Source organism: Sinohyriopsis cumingii, chromosome 3, assembly GCF_028554795.1.
Source record: "Sinohyriopsis cumingii isolate HCF-2022 chromosome 3, ASM2855479v2, whole genome shotgun sequence".
In the NCBI taxonomy this organism is placed as follows: Eukaryota; Metazoa; Mollusca; class Bivalvia; order Unionida; family Unionidae; genus Sinohyriopsis; species Sinohyriopsis cumingii.
In genome coordinates this window covers 19,797,930-19,813,710 of record NC_142963.1, presented here as the reverse complement: position 1 = coordinate 19,813,710, position 15,781 = coordinate 19,797,930, and the positions used below count along the sequence as shown (strand labels likewise).

At 36.6% G+C, this 15,781-nt stretch overlaps 1 protein-coding gene across 1 annotated transcript in view; it reads right to left on the bottom strand.

The window, feature by feature from the left end:
• The window catches only part of LOC149802505 (signal recognition particle subunit SRP68-like), a 63,960-nt gene that overhangs the window by 10,049 nt on the left and 38,130 nt on the right, over positions 1-15,781 (bottom strand). Inside the window, exons 10-11 of the mRNA XM_089951748.1 lie at positions 13,538-13,673; positions 9,528-9,659 (exon numbers count right to left, since the gene is read on the bottom strand). Coding sequence (XP_089807874.1) covers positions 9,528-9,659; positions 13,538-13,673 — 268 coding nt within the window. The remainder of the gene's footprint in view (positions 1-9,527; positions 9,660-13,537; positions 13,674-15,781) is intronic.

The following is a 15,781-nucleotide window of genomic DNA, read 5'->3' as shown; positions in this document are numbered from 1 at the left end:
ATGAAACCCAGATCCAAATAAAACACAGATGAACCAATTATCCAGATTTTTCAGCAAAGATCATTTTTTCAGTTTTTAATATTGCTGTAAGTCCGTATTTTAAGAGTAATTTTCTTAAGACTTGCGGCAAAATCATAAGAGTTGGCAGGTCGGCAGGTGTTAAGAGTAAATTTATGAACAAATGAACACAAACAGAAATTCATAATTTAGCAATAAATCAAACCTTTATTAGTTTAAAAACAAAAAAAAAGTAAAAATTTGGAAAAGAGGGAAAATTATTACAGAAAATATTAGTTAATAATACAAAATGAGCAAAGTTGTATTGGAACTAGGTCCAGAATATAAAATTCCTTAATGTATCCATCTCTTCTGATATATCAGATGACTTTGTGTGTCTGTGATTCAGATTTTTAACATAGCTATAATACTTTTTCAGTCATATTGCTACCATGTCTGCAGTGTGGCAGTTTATATTGATCTCCAGGACTGTGGCATCATGCCACAGACATGTAGCATCATGTCCCACCCAGTCTCATTAGCCTTACACCAGGCTGACCAGTACTAAAACTAACTCTTAATGCTGAGCACCAAGTGAAGCAGTTGTTAGTACCATTCGTAAAAGTCTTCAGTATGACTTGGCCGAGGTTCGAACCAGCCACCTCCTGTGTCTGAGGTGGATGCTCTAACCACTTAGGCCACTGGAGCATTTCAAGATGACTGAACATATCAGTATCGATCTGGGCAAAATTTGGCAATAAGTAGCAAACCTACTGTACAGCATGCAACAGTTGAATCACTGCAAGAAACCTACTGTACAGCATGCAACAGTTGAATCACTGCAAGAAACCTACTGTACAGCATGCAACTGTTGAATCACTGCAAGTCACTCTGTAGTGCTGTAATGCTTATGCTGAAGTCCCTCACTATAATAAACTGAATCATTTTGAGTCACTCTGTGGTGTTGTAATGTTGATACTTAAGTATGTAAGTCCTTCACTATAATAAACTGAATCACTGTGAGTCACCCTGAGGTGCTGTAATGTTGATACGTAAGTCCTTCACTATAATAAATAAAACATTTGAGAGTCACCCTGTGGTGCGGTAATGGTGATACTTAAGTTCCTCACTATAATAACTTGAATCATGCAAGTCACTCTGTGGTGCTGTAATGGTGATACTCAAGTCCCTCACTAATAAATTGAATCATGCAAGTCACTATGTGGTGCTGTAATGGTGATACCTAAGTCCCTCACCATAATAAGCTGAGTCACTGAGAGTCATTCTGTGGTGCCGTAATGGTGATGAATAAGTCCCTCACTATAATAAATTGAATCATGCAAGTCACTATGTGGTGCTGTAATGGTGATACCTAAGTCCTTCACTATAATAAGTTGAGTCACCGAGAGTCATTATGTGGTGCCGTAATGGTAATGAATAAGTCCCTCACTATAAGTTGAATCACGCTAGTCACTCTGTGGTGCTGTAATGTTAATGCTGACATTCCTCACTCAAATAATGTGTTTGCTTGAGTTAAGCACCCAGCTACACACAGTATGGACTAAGTACAGCTCATGTGATTTTTTATTGCTTCAACCATAATAGAGGGGCAGTTAATCCTCTCCATGCTAGCTCTACATTGAAATTTTCGTGAAGGGTTTAGTGCCTAGAAAGTCGCCAGCCTCCATCACAGTTGGGTTGGGAGACATCAGTGACTGACAATGAATAGCCAACGCATGAAACATGACCCATGGAAAGACTTTAATGTCCGACTGATTCAAAATCAGATTTCAAATGTAGAATCATTCTGGTTATTATATGCTGTTGCAATAAGAACCAATTCAGAAGAGTCTTGTGCATTCAATACTTGTGCTTAGAAAAAGCCTGTCATCTTCGATGCATAACTTCTATTTGCGATGCATAACTTCTATTTGCCTTTACTGCTGATGTCAAACACCTTTGTACATCCATAATTCAATTAAATATTGCCTACCAAACTCAAGTCATGATCAGAGGAAAGCATATATTTAGAAATTTTACATTTCTACTTCTCCGTGAGCAGCATCAATGTATTCCACTGTTACAAAACAGTATCAATGTATTCCATTGTTACAAAACAGCATCAATGTATTCCGTTGTTACAAAACAGCATCAATGTATTCCACTGTTACAAAACAGTATCAATGTATTCCATTGTTACAAAACAGCATCAATGTATTCCGTTGTTACAAAACAGCATCATTGTATTCCATTGTTAAAAAACAGCATTATTGTATTCCATTGTTACAAAACAGCATCAATGTATTCCACTGTTACAAAACTGCATCAATGTATTCCACTGTTACAAAACAGCATCAATGTATTCCATTGTTACAAATCAGCATCAATGTATTCCATTGTTACAAAGGAGCATCAATGTATTCCGTTGTTAAAAAGCAGCATAAATGTTTTCCATTATTACGAAGTAGCATAAATGTATTCCACTGTTACAAAGCAGCATCAATGTTATTCACTGTTACAAAGCAGCATAAATTTATTCCATTGAAACAAAGCAGCATAAATGTATTCCACTGTTACAAAGGAGCATCAATGTATTCCATTGTTACAAAGCAGCATAAATGTACTTCACTGTTACAAAGGAGCATCAATGTATTCAATTGTTACAAAGCAGCATAAATTTATTCCATTGTTACAAAGCAGCATAAATGTATTCCACTGTTACAAAGGAGCATCAATGTGTTCCACTGTTACAAAGGAGCATCAATGTATTCCATTGTTACGAAGCAGCATAAATGTACTTCACTGTTACAAAGGAGCATCAATGTATTCAATTGTTACAAAGCAGCATAAATTTATTCCAGTGAAACAAAACAGCATAAATGTATTCCACTGTTACAAAGGAGCATCAATGTATTCCATTGTTAAAAAGCAGCATAAATGTTTTCCGTTATTACAAAGCAGCATAAATTTATTCCACTGTTACAAAGGAGCATCAATGTATTCCACTGTTACAAAGGAGCATCAATGTATTCCACTGTTACGAAGCAGCATAAATGTACTTCACTGTTACAAAGGAAACAATTAATTTGATGAGATATGCACTATTTTATTCCACTGTTACAAAGGAAACAAATAATTCGATGAGATATGCAATATTTTATTCCACTGTTACAAAGCAGCATAAATTTATTCCACTGTTACAAAGGAGCATCAATGTATTCCATTGTTACGAAGCAGCATAAATGTACTTCACTGTTACAAAGGAGATAAATAATTCGATGAACAAGTGACAGCTCATATCAAAAAACCAACAACAGAAAACACTAAATTTACACCAAAAATGCAAACTACATGATTAGTGGTTGAGCAGTAACGGTAATACTGTCCAAACCCTAGATTATGCAGAAAGTTTTTAATTACTTGCTAAATAATAGGCAGGACTGACAAACAGGTATCTTTTGTTACTGACATTTATCATTAATCTCAATGGAAATTGTTAAAGTGGCCTGTATTTTCATTTTGTGGCGTTTTATAATATCTTGTATGCATTAAATGATTAGAAATTTTGGGGTTCTTGTAACCCAGTCCAATTTTTGTATGAACATAGCTACTGTAACTATTCCACAGTTGTTATTATGAAAGAATTTAATGTGAAATGGAGTCAGTCATGTACATGCATCAATAATGTGTATCTCTGTATTTGCACTTAAATATCTCACATACTACAGTGTTTTTAGCTGTTATGGGGAGTTTTTTGGACTATGGGTGTTTTGTGTAACCTGGATACTGCATTCAGTGGTGATATTAGTTCGCAGGATGATACTGGTTAATGTTTTGTGAGGGGTCAAAGGTTCTGGACAAATGGGTCTGAAGAGTAGGGAGGTCCTTGAAGGATACTTTGCCAGACTGGGAGAGGAGCAGACCATGCGAGGGTATTCCTTCAACGTTTTTCAGAACTGTGGAATAGGAATCTCATGTTCAGCACCTGGATGCCACAAGATCAAAACCATTACATGTGATGTATTGTATATATACATTGAACCTAAAAAATCAATGCCACTATATGTGTGATAAATCAATGCCACTATATGTGTGATAAATCAATGCCACAATATGTGTGATAAATCAAATGCCACTATATGTTTGATAAATCAATGCCACTATATGTGTGATAAATCAATGCCACAATATGTGTGATAAATCAATGCCACTATATGTGTGATAAATCAATGCCACTATATGTGTGATAAATCAATGCCACAATATGTGATAAATCAAATGCCACTATATGTTTGATAAATCAATGCCACTATATGTGTGATAAATCAATGCCACAATATGTGTGATAAATCAATGCCACTATATGTGTGATAAATCAATGCCACAATATGTGTTATAAATCAATGCCACTATATGTGTGATAAATCAATGCCACTATATGTGTGATAAATCAATGCCACAATATGTGTGATGAATCAAATGCCACTATATGTTTGATAAATCAATGCCACTATATGTGTGATAATCAATGCCACTATATGTGTGATAAATCAATGCCACTATATGTGTGATAAATCAATGCCACTATATGTGTGATAAATCAATGCCACAATATGTGTGATAAATCAAATGCCACTGTATGTTTGATAAATCAATGCCACTATATGTGTGATAATCAATGCCACTATATGTGTGATAATCAATTGAATAGAGCATCATACAAGTTGATGAATCATATAATGATCATACTTGGTCATAATTCCATGCATCAATCAAATTTGTTGATAAATTTCATACAATGATCATCTTTTGATAGATTCATATACTGGCCATATTTGTTGACTATTTCCTTACGATGATCATATCCTTTGACATACAAGATCATTTGTAATTATTTGTAGAAATCCATACTAAGTTGTCTCCATTCAGGAATTATATCATTTTGTTCTATCCATTGTTGAACTTACTTGCATACAAGTAGAGTGTAAGGTTCATTCATCATGCGTTTGCAATATAAATAAGCATTTCATTGATGTAATTGTGTTTATGGAAGATAAAATCCAAACTCATCTCAATCTATGACATGATCAGATGGAGTACTAAATTCAAATGACAAGATATGACTTAAGTAAGAAAGGGAGAAAACAATTCTCTGCTAATTCAGCAAAATTCATATTGCCACTTCAGTGTGAACTGCTGTACAACCTGGGAAAGGAGCTTGTGATGCTGCTATCGATCCCTTCATGTCTAAGTGAACTTTTGGGACGATAGATCTCGCAGGTAGAAACACTGATATCCATCCCATGGCTTGTATAATATCATCTAGGGAAGGCTTGAACAATATCATCTAGGGAAGAGTTATGCTTGAATGCATTGCTTGTGATGATTGCTTTAACTTCATGAGCCAAAATGCATACCAACTTCCAAGTTCTTATCCAGGCAGAGAGAACCTGAGCCAAGAGAGTGACTTTTCCCTCTTTCTAAGGTAAAAATTGACAAGATCTTCCTCTTCGTACCTGCTTGGTTCTCTTTAGGTATGACTTCAAAAGTCCTCACTCGGTCCTGTAGACAACCATGGATTAAAGTGTCCAGGTTGGAAGGATGTTAAACCTCAAAAGACTGATTGCCGATGAGTGGATGCCTGTAACTAATAAGCAGGTCTTCTATGCGAGGTGAACCAATGATGTTTCTGAAAGCGGTTCAAATCATGTCATATTCAACGATGTAAGAACCCATGACAATTTTACTTTGGGCAGTGAGCAAATGCCTGCAGTTGTGATAAATAAAAATTCACCAGAAGATCAAAGAGGTCTTTCTTTTGTCCTATATCCTTTCTTCCATGACGATGCAGCATTTCCCAGATTGTGGAATGGTAACCTTTTATCGAAATGGGAGCTAACATCATCATTTCAAAGAGTCATAGCAGAAAGCTAGTTATCTGGGGTATGAACACCTTAGGCAAAGGAACATGCCCTCGCTTGCACCACTAGGAAAAAATTCTCCAAATCCTCTCAAACACTTTCAAAGTAGCAGGCATTCTAGCCCGAGTGATTCTCTCCGCCATTCGGTGTTAGAATGTTCCTGTCGGCTTGTTTAATATCATGACAAGCAGCTACAACAGATCTGGATTCGGATGAGAGGTTGTTTGACCGATGAGGAAATGTTTCTATCTTCCTTGGAATTTCCACTGCCAGATTTAGCAAGTTGTCCATGAGTTTTCCTACTTGGCACTCTGATTCTCTAGCCTTTGGCAGAATCTTTGGAATCAGATGCACTGGAGGTTAAGTACAGGCATCCATACCATTTCAATCTAAGGAAAGAGCATCAACTGCCCAGGCCTTGGGATCTGGGACTGCAAAACATAGGTTGGGAATTATGCATTCCGCTTTGTTGCAAATAGATATAACAGTGCTCAATCCCAGTGGGTACAGAGAAGACTGAAAACCAAAGGATGAAGTGGTCATTTGGTCTGCATTAGCGGATTTCCTTTGGGCAGCAAGTCAACTAAATGACTGCATTTGAAATAGGAAAATTCAACACCGCCACCAATATAATATCACAAAATAATAAATTCAAGCATGTTTGCAATTACATCATGCATATAAATGACAAGGTCTCGTCCTACAATCCTGATCTACTTAAAATACCAATTTTCCAATTAGATGAGCATCTTTAAAAATTGACCATCTTCACCATCTACCATGTGTAAATATGTGACAAGGTACAACAGTAATTATTGATCATTGTAGCTATGCTTTTACAGGTGTTCCATGGAACCCAACATCTGTACCCTCTATGCCATTACACTTTCTGTTGATATAGGCCCCCATATCTGTACCCTCTTGGCCAGTACACTTTCTGTTGATGTAGACCCCATATCTGTACCTTCTATGTCATTACACTTTCTGTTGATGTAGACCCCGTATCTGTACCCTCTATGTCATTACACTTTCTGTTGATGTAGACCCCGTATCTGTACCCTCTTGGCCAGTACACTTTCTGTTGATGTAGACACCCATAACTGTACCCTCTTGGCCAGTACACATTCTGTTGATGTAGACCCCGTATCTGTACCCTCATGGCCAGTACACTTTCTGTTGATGTAGACCCCATATCTGTACCCTCTATGTCATTACACTTTCTGTTGATGTAGACCCCGTATCTGTACCCTCTATGTCATTACACTTTCTGTTGATGTAGACCCCGTATCTGTACCCTCTTGGCCAGTACACTTTCTGTTGATGTAGACCCCATATCTGTACCCTCTTGGCCAGTACACTTTCTGTTGATGTAGACCCCATATCTGTACCCTCTATGCCAGTACACTTTCTGTTGATGCAGACCCCGTATCTGTACCTTCTTGGCCAGTACACTTTCAGTTGATGTAGACCCCGTATCTGTACCCTCTTGGCCAGTACACTTTCTGTTGACATAGACCCCCATATCTGTACCCTCTATGCCATTACACTTTCTGTTGATGTAGACCCCCATATCTGTACCCTCTTGGCCAGTACACTTTCTGTTGACACAGACCCCCATATCTGTACCCTCTATGTCAGTACACATTCTGTTGATGTAGACACCCATAACTGTACCCTCTATGCCATTACACTTTCTGTTGACATAGACCCCCATATCTGTACCCTCTTGGCCAGTACACTTTCTGTTGACACAGACCCCCATATCTGTACCCTCTATGTCAGTACACATTCTGTTGATGTAGACACCCATAACTGTACCCTCTATGTCAGTACACTTTCTGTTGATGTAGACCCCCATATCTGTACCCTCTATGCCAGTACACTTTCTGTTGATATAGGCCCCCATATCTGTACCCTCTATGTCAGTACACTTTCTGTTGACGTAGACCCCCATATCTGTACCCTCTATGCCAGTACACTTTCTGTTGACGTAGACCCCCATATCTGTACCCTCTATGCCATTACACTTTCTGTTGATGTAGACCCCGTATCTGTACCCTCTATGCCAGTACACTTTCTGTTGATGTAGACCCCCATATCTGTACCCTCTATGCCATTACACTTTCTGTTGATGTAGACCCCATATCTGTACCCTCTATGCCATTACACTTTCTGTTGACGTAGACCCCCATTTCTGTACCCTCTTGGCCAGTACACTTTCTGTTGATGTAGACTCCGTATCTGTACCCTCTATGTCAGTACACTTTCTGTTGATGTAGACCCCCATATCTGTACCCTCTATGTCAGTACACTTTCTGTTGATGTAGACCCCCATATCTGTACCCTCTATGTCAGTACACTTTCTGTTGATGTAGACCCCCATATCTGTACCCTCTATGTCATTACACTTTCTGTTGATGTAGACCCCATATCTGTACCCTCTTGGCCAGTACACTTTCTGTTGATGTAGACACCCATAACTGTACCCTCTATGTCAGTACACTTTCTGTTGATGTAGACCCCGTATCTGTACCCTCTATGTCAGTACACTTTCTGTTGATGTAGACCCCACATCTGTACTCTCTATGTCAGTACACTATCTGTTGACATAGACCCCCATATCTGTACCCTCTATGCCAGTACACTTTCTGTTGATGTAGACCCCCATTATCTGTACCCTCTATGTCAGTACACTTTCTGTTGACATAGACCCCCATATCTGTACCCTCTATGCCAGTACACTTTCTGTTGATGTAGACCCCCATTATCTGTACCCTCTATGTCAGTACACTTTCTGTTGACATAGACCCCCATATCTGTACCCTCTATGTCAGTACACTTTCTGTTGACATAGACCCCCATATCTGTACCCTCTATGCCAGTACACTTTCTGTTGACGTAGACCCCCATATCTGTACCCTCTATGCCATTACACTTTCTGTTGATATAGGCCCCCATATATGTACCCTCTATGTCAGTACACTTTCTGTTGATGTAGACCCCCATATCTGTACCCTCTATGCCACTACACTTTCTGTTGATGTAGACCCCCATATCTGTACCCTCTCTGTTGATATAGACCCCCACAGCTGTACCCTCTATGCCATTACACTTTCTATTGATGCAGACACCCACAACTGTATCCTCTATGCCATTACACTTTCTATTGATGTAGATACCCATATATGTACCCTCTATGCCATTACACTTTCTATTGATATAGACACCCATAACTGTACCCTCTATGCCATTACACTTTCTATTGATGTAGACCCCCATATCTGTACCCTCTATGCCATTACACTTTCTGTTGATGTAGACACCCATACCTAAACTCTCTATGCCAGTACACTTTCTGTTGATGTAGACCACAGTATCTACACCCTCTATGCCAGTATACTCTCTATTGGTGTAGATCCCCATATCTTACAACCAAAACGATATCACCTTACTTTGGAAGTACGGACAACAATGATATCATCGTCAGCTGAAAAGTAAAACTTCTGTCAAACCATGTGGGTGAGAAAAAAAATATCTCTTGCAGAACATATACACACCAAAGCAAAATAGAACTAAATGAACAAGCACTTCTATCCATAAAAGACCTACCTTCTTCTGACTAACAACAAGACGTCCTATTTGATCTGTCAGATTCTCTGTGTCCAATATGCTAGAGGCATGACATGAATACTTCTGTCCTTCCACTTCTTGAACTAATTTCTCCAGCTTGGAGACTTCTTCCTGAAAATACACATCATAAATAAGTTAGAGACTTCTCCCAGAAAATACACATCATAAATAAGTTACAAATAGTGTGTGTGTGTAAGAGAGAGAGAGAGAGAGAGAGAGAGAGAGAGAGAGAGAAAATGGTGGTAATGCCAACAGTTTCCAAGTTATGACCACAGAGTTAAGTCCATGGGTGTGGGGATGAATCAGCTATACGGATAAATTGGTCTTTTGTAGTACAGAAAGCATATATGGTTAAAGGATAGGGATCATGGCAGATTCCAAGGAGAAAAAGAGGGACCCAAGGTCCATTGTCAGCTCATGTTTAAATGTGTCCTTTTATGCCCAGTAAGTGTATACAGTTGTAGGGTGGGGACCTTATTTGTCCTTTTATGCCCAGTACATAATACATCCTACCTATCTCTTTCCCTTTCTGTTTTACAAAGTTTTACAATCATTCATTGGTCCTGAGATATCATCACATGACGCAGTGAAAATCAGATTTCCTTGTTTGAGAGAGAGAGAGAGAGAGAGAGAGAGAGACAGACAGACAGACAGACAGAGAAAGAGTGTGGTTTGGGGATTTAGAACAATTACTATAAGGGCATTTTGTTATTATTGTCAATCCATATGTTTCTCTGGTGGTTGATTATGCCAGATCAACCAACACAGTGAGAAAGAAAGAGGGGGCAGTGGCATTCTGACATTTTGATTTTTAGAACCCTATACAGTAAAACCTGTCTTGTGAGACCAATGCTATGAAAGACCACCTGTCATGAAAGACCAGGTTCTCTTGCACAGATTTAATGGTCATATAGTATTACGTGTCATGAGAGACCACCTGTCTTGTGAGATCATATTTTTTTGGCAGAAGGGGTGGTCTTTCAAGACAGGTTCTACTGTAATAGGTTTAAGAAAAAAATAATAAAACAAGCATTAAATAGATGACAGTATGTGTGTACCCCATAACTAAAAAACTTACTGCATAGTCTTGACAGTCTATTGCAACTTTGTATCATTGGTTTTGTGAACAATGTAGACAAATCTCCTGGAAAGTGTACACATACTGATAACAATGACCCAGGTTTTTAAAGGTTACTTGTTGTAAGTTCAGCTTCAACGGTTCCATTAAGCCCGAATTCTTTTTCACTCTATCTCTCCACAGATTTCCATGTATTTTGTCACTTATGAATGAAAGAGGATGAGAGAGGAAATAAAGGGAGAGCACAAAGGATTTTAATGAAACTGAGTTCCATGTTTATTTAATTTAGAAAATGAGGATTATTTATATATTTCTTTTCATTATTTTCTTATGTCAGTAACGATTGATTACTATCTTATATCAGTAACGATTGATTAATTTTTCATGTCAGTAACGACTGATTATTTTCTTATGTCTTTAACAATTCATCAGTGGAAATTCATTGCTGCTGAACAGAACTGACAGCCTACTACTGAAACAATGTATGTATATGCATTTTAATGTGCCATAGAAGGATCACAGTTTGATGTACCAACATTATTGGTATATCAAATTGATTTAATGTTATTTTTCATGTGTGTGGTACATATACTGTGCTAGTATCAGGCCCATGACCCCAAGAATAGAAATCCAACACTACCAAGATACTATATCATAATTTGTACAAACTTTGAAACCCTTTCTGTTAAATTTGATTAATGTCTGCTGAGCAGTTTTTGCTAAGCTATTGAAAAATCTTTATGTGTTTAATAAAGATTTTTCTGTTTTCAGTAACTGTGGTCATATTGAAATGCAATGATATCATTTGTATGTATATGAACAGCTTTCCATCTGTAAGATTTTCTGTCAAATCTGGTAAACTCTATTCTGAAGTTTTTGAGAAGACTTTAAAAAGTTTGTATATTTGTAGTATCAGCCATATTTTAATGCAGATTGGAATCTTCTGTACAAATTTCAAATAACACCTGTCAGTAACAAAAAGAATTATTATAATTCAGCCTTATTATATAGTATGTTAGATGAATAACGATATAATTGTTTCATGTTGAGTAGTTATTAAAAAAAAGTTGTTTTTATACCAAGCACACAACAATAGCAATATCTACTACAGCTACATTTAAAAGGCAACTTCTTTACAAAACAAAACAAAAAATTAAATAATAATTCCTGCTAATTGTGGTTTACAAAATTAATTATTTTTGTGTCTGCTAGAAAGGGACACACAAGAATAAATTGCAACAAAAATGTATGACTGACAAGGTTAGGAGGTTACAAGCCATGAGACTAGGTGTCAGAAAATGCCAAAGATACTCATTCTAAAAATTTCCAAAGATACTTAATTTGCAACACAAAAATGCCGAAGATACTCATGTCAAAAGGTACTCATTTAAAAAATGTCTAAGATACTCATTGTGCAACAAAAATTTTCCAAAGATACTCATTTTAAAATTTTCCAAAGATACTCATTTTAAAAATTTTCAAAGATACTCATTTTGCAACAGAAAATTTCCAAAGATACTCATTTCAAAAGACACTCATTAATTTTTTTCCCAAAGATACTCATTTTACAACAAAAAATTTCCAAAGATACTCATTTAAAAAATTCCAAAGATACTCATTTTGCAATAAATTTTTTCCAAAGACACTCATTTTGCAACAAAATCTTCCTAAAGATACTCATGAAAAAAATTCCCAAAGATACTCATGAAAAAAATTCCCAAAGATACTCATGAAAAAAATTCCTAAAGATACTCAGGGCTGTTCCATTTACATATAAATGGTACCCAGGGAAGGCAGTTTTTAAAAAAAATATATGCCAGGATACTTTGATTTCAAAGAGGTCATATTACAATGATAAGAAAATCCTTAAGTGCATCTATGGGTGAGTACCCACTTTAAAAGCGCCTTCCCTGCGTTCCATATATGTTTTAATGGAACAGCCCTCAATTTGCAATGAAAAATTCCCAACTGTAAGGACATGTGCCCCAAAATGTTATTGTTGGTATCATCCCTGCACCTGTGCATGATAATTGCAGTGATGCCGATAGGTCACATACAAAGGTACACAATTCTGACAGTAATTAAGTGATGCTGATAAGTCACATACAAAGGTACACAATTCTGACAGTAATTAAGTGATGCCGATAGGCCACATACAAAGGTACACAATTCTGACAGTAATTAAGTGATGCCGATAGGCCACATACAAAGGTACACAATTCTGACAGTAATTAAGTACTGAGAGCAATTTATGTTTGTACAATTATTTGATGCCAGAGCCAGTGCTATCTTTGACAAAATATGTGACATGTTAATAAAAATTCAGGTAATTCAATAAAAGATATTGGGACATTTTCCAGCTGTCAAAAAAGACTTTCTCATCAAAATAACTGCTACCTAAGGTCATAATTCACCACCGGTAATAATGACAGTTGTTTAAAAAAATCTGTACAATTTTCAGTAAGCATTTATTTTCTGCCGTCTAAAAATATTATATCAGAAAATGTATACATTGCAGAAATTTAGTAAAGCTCTGCCAATGTTCTAAAAAATCTGTTTTTTGCTAATGTTGTGCTAATACACGTGGATGAATGATTCATGAAAATAATAATACATCAATACATAACTTAAATATACAGTGTAGATAATGCATTACTTAAATATACAGTGTAGATAATGCATTACTTCAATATACAGTGTACATAAAGCATTACTTAAATATACAGTGTGCATAATGCATTACTTAAAATTTGCAATGAGACTACACCTCATTCAATCTCAGATATAAACTAAGAACAGAGTGATCCAAATTTCTGTGAAAAAACTCTTTCCAAATATAAGGCGATTAAAAAATATATGTAAAAAACAAGAAAATCAGCAGTATGAAGAGACGAAAAGGTCAACAGATTACCTTGTACACAGCTTCTATTTGCAACTTCTTGTACACACTCAGTGACTGACTAGCATATAACAAAACCCTGTCATATAAACCTATGGCCTCCCTCCACTTTTTAGCTGCTGCATAAGACTGTGCTATATAATAACACCTAAAATAGAATTTTAAGGAAATAAAATTAATTAAAATATGTCTTATCATATAGACCTTAGTCCACCATTCTGTATAGGAATAAAAGTTACGATCAACAAAATTTAGAAGATCTTGTGACAAGTATTCTTATACTGATGAGGTCTCCCATTTACATGTTGCTAAGGCACAGATAACATAAAACTTGTTGCTAATACATTTACCAATCCCTGTTTATTTTGTTGCCCCTAATATAAATATCTGAATGCCACCAAATTTTCCCAAAATTAATTTTTTAACCGCATTCTGTAAAGTCCTTTCTATTTGAAATAAGGAGTTTAATCCAAGCCATCTTCATGTACTGAACAAAAGAATGAACATAATTTATGCTGTCATCTGTAAATGGGGTTACAAATGGATCTCTCTTTATTCTTTTGATTTTACCACTCCAAATTAATATTTTAAACAATTTATTTTCTATTTATAATGGTGGATTAGGCAATGCTAAGAATGAATCAATACATTGGGCAAAATCAATTACTTGATCAAAGGGACTTTTCCAATAAGAGACTGATTTCTCCTCACCCAACAACACAGAACTTTTGGGTTCTTTTAACTTCTTTGCATAATTTAACTCGAACATACCAGCTAAATTCTAACATATCATTAAGTTCAAAGAAAAATTTATTCCTAATAGTTGAAATGATGAAGACAACCAAATTAATTCAAACTTGGGCATATTTTATTCTGAAAATGTGTACACTCCTATCCAGATAGCTTTCAATTTTGAAAATTCCAGTCTAAACCAGAAACTAATACAAAATCTTTTGAGAATTATGAGGGTACATCTGAAAGGCTGAAGAGCCATCTGACAGTAAAAAGGCATCATTAGCATACTGACCCAATTTAAATTTTCTCTCATTATAGAAAATACAGGTCAAACATATCCTAATGGTCACCTGAGACAAGTGGTCATCTGGTCACAACAACCATTCTAATTTGCACCCCCCCCATCCAAATTTCTTATATAAAATCAGCATTCACCTTTCTTCCACAGTCAGCAACTGTGTGTTTCTTAGCCAAACAGTGGTTTCACGCTGCCTTCTGCAGTCATTGCAGCATATCAGCAGGGACCGCTCCAAGTATGCAAATTAAACTTCTTTTCTTTGATGAATATGGTATGGTATATATAAAGTTATATCATGTGAATCAATGTTTAAATGTTTCATGTTTGACTGTACTTTGTAATCCAGTGAAACTCAAAGGAATCAACATGTTGGCTTCAAAAGCAAGGCAGTTTTTAAAACTAAAGGAGGTATAGTTAACTAGTGATATCCTTACAGTTTAGTAATCCTAGTCTCCTCTGATCCTTCCCACCCCATTTGTGATATGTAAGATGGTGTAGACTGGTTGTACATAATCATGAATGACTTCCTTAGGCAAGAAAAGTTACCAGATGATATGGATTTTAACATAGTTTTAACAACTTTTCAGTCATATCGCTACGATGTCTGCAGTGTGACAGTTTAAAGTGATGTCCAGCACTGGGGCATCATGCCGCAAACATAAAGCACCATGTCCCACCCACTCACATAATCCTGACATCAAGCTGACCAGTCCTAGCACTAACCTCCTAATGCTGAATGCCTAGAAAGGCAGCTGCTAGTACCATTTTTATCAGTCTTTGGTATGACTCAGCCAGGGTTTGAACCAACGACCTCCCGCATCTGAAGCGGACACTCAAACCACTAGGCCACTTCAGCGGTCAAAAGAGCGAAATAGCATCTATCTACAAGCACAAAGGAGATCCACTTGAATGTAGAAACTAGAGGGATCAAACACTTTAAAATTGTGTGGAAGGTGTATGAAAGTGGTTGAAAGATATATCAGAGGTTGTGTAAACATTTATCACAATCAATTTGGCTTCATGCTTCATTCTCAGGCAGGTGCAAAAAAAGATTCTGGAAGTGAACAACAAGAAATACTGGACTTAAGTGCATTTGGAAAAGGCTTCAGATCAAGTGCCTCGAGAAACTGTGTCATGAAGGTTAAGGAAAATGGGAGTTACAGAAAAGATTATACAAGTCATTAAATCCATGTATGAAGGAGCAGAATGATGGTGAGAATCAG